This window comes from Diospyros lotus, chromosome 6 (genome assembly GCF_014633365.1).
Source record: "Diospyros lotus cultivar Yz01 chromosome 6, ASM1463336v1, whole genome shotgun sequence".
Classification (NCBI taxonomy): domain Eukaryota; kingdom Viridiplantae; phylum Streptophyta; class Magnoliopsida; order Ericales; family Ebenaceae; genus Diospyros; species Diospyros lotus.
In genome coordinates, this window is record NC_068343.1 from 8,944,541 (window position 1) to 8,953,918 (window position 9,378).

At 39.7% G+C, this 9,378-nt stretch overlaps 1 protein-coding gene across 1 annotated transcript; it reads right to left on the bottom strand.

Moving 5' to 3' along the window:
* LOC127804676 (UPF0496 protein 1-like) lies at positions 1-2,427 on the bottom strand. Its single transcript, XM_052341600.1, has one exon. The coding sequence runs from the start codon at positions 2,220-2,222 to the stop codon at positions 1,026-1,028; it is 1,197 nt and encodes a 398-aa protein (XP_052197560.1). The 5' UTR covers positions 2,223-2,427; the 3' UTR covers positions 1-1,025.
* Positions 2,428-9,378: the final 6,951 nt, after the last annotated feature.

The following is a 9,378-nucleotide window of genomic DNA, read 5'->3' on the forward strand; positions in this document are numbered from 1 at the left end:
TAAAGAGGAAGCAACACTCAACAATAGGGTAGACCTCAAACATGCGAGATAAAAAACCATATACAATAAAGAAACAGCATACAAAGGAGAACATCAACAACTGCCTCATTAAGAAGAGGGGCCAAAGAGAACAGTAGAGAAGCCCTGAGGGGAACAGGCCAGGCCGGAACCACCCACCGCTAAGGACAACCCTCATTTCGCGATAAAATTTGAAACATGAGCAAACTATTAAATTCCACAATACTAGGCCGGAAGCCTCAATGGAGGACGGAAACTGGCCAGGTAGAAGCCACCAAAGAACCACAGAACTTCTTTGAGGGGAGGGGGGAACCGTCAATTCCAAGAACCTCCAACCACCGACAACTCCATTCGGCGATGAAATTTGAAACAGGAGCAAACTGTCAAATTCCCCGATATTAGGCCGGTCAACTCAACCAAGGAATGAAAACTGGTCGGAAGGAGCTGCCAAAAGGCCGCGAACACGGCATGGGGGGGAAGAGAGAAGCGGTGCAGAGAAAGGGAGGGAGGAGGGGGGAAACTGGTCGGATGGGGCCACCAGAAACCAAATACACGGATAAGAAGGGAAAGAGAAGATGGGGCAGAAGTAGGCGGAGGGAGGGGGAAAGAGGGGAAGGGAAACTGGACGAATGGAACCGCCAGATAACCATATAGCCCTCAATTTCGGTCACAAACCAAGATTTCATAGAAATCTGCTCCAATTAAGGAAAAATCACAACTTTACATCGGCAAGATTTCATAGAAATCTTTTCAGCCACCGGAAACCGAATACACGGATAAGAAGGGAAAGAGAAGATGGGGCAGAAGTAGGGGGAGGGAGGGGGAAAGAGGGGAAGGGAAACTGGACGGATGGAACCGCCAGATAACCATATAGCCATCAATTTCGGTCATAAACCAATATTTCATGGAAATCTGCTCCGGTTAAGGAAAAATCAGAACTTTACATTGGCAAGATTTCATAGAAATCTTTTCAATTTAAGAATACCGGCCTGAAATGAATTTGATCTTCAGCCGGTGCTGGGATGTTCAATAACCTTTTTCAGAATCACCAAGCTCGCTTCTCTCACGTATAGGCTAAACGTATGAGAACGCTCGGTCAGCTCGTCTATACTTTGCATAAATTGATTGAGATTCTTCTTGATCTCAGTCATTGCCAGAATCACCCCCTCCTCTTCTGCAAGAGCGAACTCCGCGTTGTGTAAGATGGCTTCTATATCAATTTTCAATCTATCCACGCGTACCTGAATGCTTTCCAAATCCTTGATCGTAAAGTCTGTATAAGTTCGCATTAAAAGGTTAATTTTCCTCTGTCCTTCCAGTTCTTTCGCGTGTTTCTTCCAGAGGGAGTTAATCCAGCTCCCCATAGACCCCAGAGGAGCCGAAGCCGCCACGCCTACCAGAGCCGCCACAACCGCCGGTGCAGCAATGGCCGCCACCACCACGGAACAGACCAAAACGGAAGCAAATGTGGCCCCAAATATTACGTTGGACAGCATCCTCCACGTCTTAACGGATTCCAACTTCTTATCAAGCTTCTTCTTTCTCTCGTCCAGCTTGTTCAGCATCGACTTTTGGTGCTCGTAAACTGACTGAAACAGCAATAGGAACTCCTCCGTGAAAGGGTCCCCGATGGCCTCGAATTCCCTTAACTGTCCCAATGTTTTCCCGTAGCCTTGATCAGTTTGGTTGCTCCCGTCTTGCTCGAAACTCTGCAAAGCGGCCTTGACTACGAGTAGGCCGTCGCGGGAACGCTTGAGAGATCTGTCAAGGGCGGCGCACAGCTCCAAGTTAAGGAAGCTGTTCTTGAAGTAGTCGTCGACCAGATCGGAGAGTTCCCGGTTCCGCCATATGTCTTCCTTGCATTGGAGGATGAAATCGACCACTTCATGGTTGACCTCGACCAAGCAGAACTCGAGCAAATTCCGGAGGACGTCCAAGGAAAGCGACCGTCCGTCGACGCCGTCGGCGAGGGAGGTGATGAGCCTGCTGGTGCGCTGTTGGAGGGAAGAGTCAAAGGACCGGAGGTCCGGATCGCGCCGGCAAGCGGCCTCGTAGGAGCTCAGATCGCGGTTGATTTCGGGAAGGGGAACGGAGCTGAATCGGATCGGGCGATTAGAACTGCGACTACCACTACCACTACCACTACTACGACTACCCTCTCCGCGGCCGCTTCTCGTCTTGCTAAATTGGCCTCCCATTGCCATCAACTGGTGTATCCACGGATCGATGGGCCAAAGCGAGGCCCTTTTAGAATGGGGGATATTGGCTAATCAGTCCTCCATGAGGAAGGACTGGAGAAAGAAGACGGAGACGAGGAGTGGGTGGTCACTGGTCAAAAGCGGAGGCAAGGACCCACGCGTTTGGCCTTTGGATTTTTAGAAAGAAAGCGGAGGGAGGGCGCGTGGTGGGGGGGGGAGGACAAGAATTGGGGGGACGAGAACTGGGGGGGAGGGGTAAGTTCCGCGGTGGAATGAGAGAGACGATGGAGATGGGGTAAAAATTCGTAACCGTAAACGACGACGCTTGATGGATTGCATTTGCCTGGCAACAACAGGAAGCAACGCAGAAGCAGTGGTGAATCTGGCGATGAGGCCGCCAGGGCCCACCCACCCAACCACCGAGGCAGAGCGGGACGGCATCCTCGAAGCTGCTTATCCTGAAGATACCCAATGAAATGCTTCCAGGACATTTAAAATAATATTTAGTGTGATATTTTTTGTCTTATTATATTATGTGTTTAATTAATTAATATGATAATAATATTTATTCTTAAACATTTAAATAATATTTTTAAAAATATAAATCAATTTAATTCATCGTTTACTATTCTGGTTCACGTCTTAAAATAAATCTCGTTGGCTAAACACGCTTAATTATATATATATATATGCAAAATATTAATACAAGTAAATGTTTATTATTGCTTCGTATATACAAAAATTTTTACAATTTACAATCTTATGCAACCTTTAAATTTATAACGATAAAATTTATATTTGATGGATAAAATGATGATTTACCTTTTCTTTTTTTTTTTTTTGGTTAACTGAGACAAAAAGCTAAATATAGTTTTTAAAATACAAAACATATGTATCATCCTTATAACTAAACAAAATAAAAAATAAATAAAAAATCGTAGAAGCTAGCAATGATCTGATCTTAGGTGCTGCTGATTTGAGTTTAATTATATAAAACTGTACGATAATGTTAAGTTAAATTTTAATTATAAATAGTTAGTAAAACATTTGAAATCACCTGACATCAAAACCTACTCTAATTGACTTCAAACTTCAACCGCATCTAATTAGATTAAATTAAAATTTATCAAATATTTTATTTATTACGTTTGTCCGTCCTGAACCAGCTCCCTCCCTACATATAATAATGCAAACTCAAAGCTAAATGGGGGCTTAATAGGTACTTAGTTGCACTTAATACGTAATTGTTGTGTTGCCCATAATAATTTCATATTACAATTTTTTTCTCTATTATTAAATAACTAGGGATAACCCGTGCCTAAAGGCACGGTGCAACTAAAAAAAATCGAATATTAAATTTGAACGCGAAATAATCAAACACTAAACTTGGACACGTACTAAACTGAAAGTCTAAACTCACTTATATCACGTATCTGAAGACAATGTGTATAGTTCTTAAACATGAAATTATAAAAAAATGAATATAAATATGCTTAAAGACATGGTGTAAATAATATTAAAATTAAAATGCATTATGTAAAGGCACGGAATAGATGTATCTTTAGAATAGAGGCACGTGTATTTAAATAAAAGACACGGTGTAAATAATATTAACAATAGGGGGAGGCGGCCATTAGCGGTCAGCAGGCGGAAGGGAGGCGTTGGCGGCCACCCATGACGACCGCTAGGTTCGAGGAACGTTGATGGCTGAGGGGGGTTGTTGGCGGCTATCAACGCCCGGCTAGAAGGGGGCATTGGTGACCGCCCATGGCGGACGCTGGGTTCGGGGAACCTAGGTTCCCTGACTTTCAGGGTTCGAGGAACCGAGGTTCCCTGAATCCCGAGTACCTCAAACCTCGGGAGTCAGGAAACCCAAGTTCCCTGAATTTTGGGGTTCGGGGAACCTAGATTCCCCTCTCTCCCTCCCCCCTAGCGGCCATGGCGCTCACCACCCTCTCCCCCGCCCGCCGTCGTTGATAGCTGCCCCCCCGAGCATCGTTGATGGCCACTTCCCCCCTTCATAGTCGCGAACGCGCACACACACACACGCAGACACGAGTATACGCTAGTATATATACAATGTTCAAGTGACTTTTATGCTTATCTCATGAATGTAAATAGTATTAAGGTCACGCTTATCGCGAATAACAACATTAACTATCACTGATGTCATGTACTCTCAATTTAGTTACAAAATAATGTGAAATAAGCATTTAGATTAAAGTTTTGCAATTTGATTTACTATTGATATTGGGTTAAGTGGGCTTCCGGGCAACTTGTGCTTGAAGTTTTTAAGGTATGATGATGATGATAATAATAATAATTATTTTATTTTTAGTATAATTTTAAATTTGAAATCAAAAAATAGAGAAATCATCCTACATAAATTATGAGGATTATTTTTGTATTTTTTTTATTTTATAAAGAGATTGTTTTTAATTATTTAGAATTAAGAGTATTATAATATAAATTTAATTAAAACAAAAGCTATATTACATGAAATAAAGGTGAAAAACAAAATTTAGAATTAAGTGCATCAGCTGTATATCAATGTCATACTCATTCTCCTTACATATAAATTTGAACTATGGTGTATTTAAAAGTATGATCTCTCAAATTTGATTAATAATTTATGTGCTACATTTAATTAATAGTTTTCAAGAACTACATAAATATATACTAATTAATTTTAATTTATAATATATTGTGAATAAAATTGAATCAGGGACTACAAAAATATATATTATTTGAACTATCAATATATACCAAATTGAACCAATCAATCCCTGAAATAATTCATACATAATCAAATTGAATCATATATTACATGCACAGTGAGTAATACACACACACAGTGAGCATCAAGCGAAGAAATGTACACAATAAGTAATACATACATACTGAGCTTCAGGCATACACACATAGTAATATATACATACACACAGTGAGCCACACACACAGTTAACTTCAGGCATATACACACATTGAGACAAATCAATACATACATAAAATCTATATACATAAAATATATACACACAGTAAAATATATACACACAGTGAAGCTACACACACATTGAGCTTCCAGCGGTCCTTTACGTCAGGCTCGGTCTTCTTCCTGTAACTCACCCGTCGGTCGCCATCGAGCGCCACCGACGACCGTGATTTCTCGCTGCCGTTCTTCTCTTGCTTGCTGTCGCTTCACCTTCGCCATCGCCGATGGCCTACTCGGCTTCCTCCTCTGCTTCCTCCTCCTTCGCCGACTGAATGTCTTCGTCATCCATCGCTGCAAGTAAGCTTCACAGCAAACCCAGATCTCAAGTTGGGAGAGGCAGTATGGCCGATGGGGGACGACGGCGATTGAGCGGCTGCCGGTTGGGCGCGACAGGGGGGGCGGCGACGATGGCGTGGGTGGGTGACTGTGAGAGAAAGAAAGAGAGAGAGGGAGAGAGAGAGAGAGGCAGTGTGTGCGTGTGTTAGCGGGTTGGGCAGAGTGTGTGCGTGAGGTGAGGGAGGATGGGATGGTTTTGGGGGGAAAAAGAATTGATCTGAGCCATTAATCTCAACCATCCAAAAATGTCCCCCTCACATTTGTCTCTCAATTTCAAAAACCTTCTTGCTTTATTATATAGATACTTTTGAATTCGCACCTATTGAAAAATGAGCATAAATAAAGCAGTCTAATATTCATATTTACAAATAAGTTAATAAATAACTCTTATAAGTTGATATGGAATTGACGAGGGAAATACCCTCGGATTCATAATTATTTTTACGTCCTGAACATGTAATTATTGACAGCAGTGCCACGTGTCTGCTAAAGAAACACCTCGGCTACGATACCTTGCTTGACTCCAAGGAAGACACGTGGCAGACATATATTTCTGTGACAGTTGACTTGATGATAGATAAGAGAGTCTTTGAATTCTCAAGAATCAGCCATCTCGTCGAAGATCCTGGGGATAGGGATTATCTTGATCCCATCGAAGGCAGTGGCCATTATGGAATCCTTAGTAACAAGATTCCAAGAAGAGTGGGATAGAGATCCCGAAGATCTCTATCTAGAATCTTTATCTCAGCGCAAAGATAAAAGAAAGAAAACAAGGAAAGGTAAGGAATTTTTTTCGATCATCTTTTGATTTCTTGAGCATAAGGAATAATTCTTAGATTTTTAGTCTGAAGTTCTGACTTGATCGTCAGAAATAAATCGAGGAGTAAGTCCTCATCTCCATTGCAGGTGCATAGGCAGAGGCAGAAGATGGTGATCGGCCACTACATTATCAGGAACACACATATTTATATTAATCTTATTTAAAATTAATATTAATAATAATTTATAATAGTGAATAAATTTATTATTAATTTTAAATAAAATTATTCTAAATTTATATATGTCATATTAATTTTTTAAAAATTATTTATTAAATTTATTTATAAATATAATATTTATCAGTATGCATTGAGTTGTTGGATCTGTACTCCATAGTGCCCCTCCACCTAGTCCATTAAATGGATGTTAACAATTTAAGAGTCAATCCACAATCAATGAACACGCAATAATGCGATGTGAGGACCAGTATATATATATATATATATATATATATATATACTATTTGTGTGATAAAAAAAAAGAAATATTATGTAATTAGTGAATTCAAATACACGCACGACTATTAAAAGACGGCATAAATAAATACAAATAGTATATCTAAGCTATGGGCATTCTTAATAAATATCTTCTAGCCAAAATTCTTCTCTTACCTTGATATTGGTAATATGTCATATTCATATTTTAACAATATTATTTAAACACAGTGTTTAAATAATGTTATAGCTGAAAATTTATGCCTTTTTTTTTTTTGGAAAATGGACCATTCGGGCCGATCTTGGCCCCTTTCCTTAGGCCCAATCTCGGCCCTCTTCTTGGACCCAATCTTGACCTTCTCTTTAGGCTCAATCTTGACCCAACGCCAGCTTGCCACGCTATCATTGCAACTCCACTGGATATCCGCGCGGTCGTCTCAAATCTCATTCTCATTAATGGCGAATCTCATCCATATTAATGAAAGTCTCGTCACTACTATGCTACCACCTGTGAACCTCTACCGGTGCCAGATAGTCAATCCCATCACCTGCAAACGCACGACGCATGCATGCAAAAGGACATCTCCTCCTCCTATATCAATCAGTTCTCTTTAAAGCCAAGATATGTTATGATCCCTGACCTACTGATATATTATCTCTCTTACTCACTCGAGCGTCAGAGTGTTTGCAGATGCCAGCTGCGCCCCCGATGGACTTGTCGCAGGAACTCGCGCCCCGCCTCCGATCGTCCTCTTTTGGTTAAAAAGGAACATGTGGCGCCCACCCAGAGCCGGTCCTGGGTTTTCGGAGGCCCGGGGCAAAATTTTTCAAGTGTGCCTTTTTTTATAAATTAAATAAAAATTTATTAATTAATTAATTTTATTAAAATGATAAGAATTTACAAAAAATAATTTGAGACCTTATTAAAACCTTATTTGAAGAAAATCTAATAGTACAAAACCCCAAATGAAGGAAAAAGAGTACCTTGCATTGTAAATATTGTATTAAAAACCAAAAACAACATATTTGAATCTACATACTTTCTCCCGAATCTCAGTAAGCATTTATTGATTTGATCAATCTTCCTTTCATCTAGGGTTGTCAAAAAATATCCAAAAATCGGTAAACTAGACCAAACCGGACCGAACAATACCTTTTGAATTGGTTCAATGGTTAGGTTCTGGTGTTAAAAAATTAAGAACCAATATATTTAGTTTGGTTACTATTTTTTTTTTTCAAACCATGTTTCTAACCGAACCGGAACCGATATTATACTTATATATATTATAATTTTTTGAGTATATATATATATACATATGCATAAATAGTATCACTTCTTAGGAAACTAACGAGATTCATGAACTCTTCTATTGCTAACATTTTATGCGCTATTGCTATACTAAACGGTCGATGTAATCTCATTTGATGAGATAGTCGATGAATTATTTTGTTTTACTTTTACTTCAAGACTTGAAGCATTAATGAAGTTATGAGTTTATTTTAATTAAAAAATTTATTTGTAATTTTATATTTTGCGAAAACATTTAGAAGTTAAATGTTGATTGGATAAAACCGAAATCGAACCGAAACCGATCTGGAGTGACAGATTGATCATGGCTTGGTTTTATATATGTAATGGTTTGCTTACGGTTCTTATTTTTTTGGAATCTTTAAAAATGGTTCGGTTATTGAATTCTTATAGAACCGGATCAATTCGAACCATTGACACCCTTACTTTTATCCTCTACGATTAATCGAAATAAAAACAATCATCACATATACCAACAAAATAAAAATATCAATGAAATCTTCTTTTGACAAGGTGTAAGTGGCAACTTCTTTTGTTAATTTTTTTTAAATTTTTTATACACATATATACATATATTTAAAAAAGAAAATTGTGCCCCCTTCACTTATGGGCCCTGGGCTGTGGCCCTGGTAGCCCTGGCCCAGGGCCGGCCCTGCGCCCACCGTGGGGCTCGGTAAAACTTACATACTCCATAAGTTCACTAAAGCCTTTCAAACCAACCTTCATGTTGCCACACCATGGCACGAACTGGAAACGCCCGTACCCAAGGATTAAGTGACAACCACCACCACCACTACCTAGTTACTCGCGCCCATTCCTGTATCGATCCACCCCTAACCAATCGGATAATTGGGGTTATTGACACCATTTCTAGAGGTTTTACTAACGGAGTGCCAAGCTCGGCACATGAGCAATACCCTTATGCGATTATGACAATAGATGATACTAAGAAAAAATTAAGAAGAATGGCCCAATACCCTGTGATCTGCTTCATAGACAAAAACTTCGAAGGAGTTGGTCCGTACCCCAGACTAACGGCCAAGGTGAACCCGCCAACAAGGTCATTTTGGCAGGCCTAAAAAAGCTACTCGACGACCCCATGGGAGCATGATCAGAAGAACTCCCCATAGTGTTGTGATCATATATAGCATCCCAAAAATTTGGAAACAGGTAAAAATAAATAATTTGGGTGTTTGAGGATATTTTAGAATATTTGAATATTTTTGAGAAAATACTTATCTATGATATTTTGAAGAAGTAGTAAATTAATGT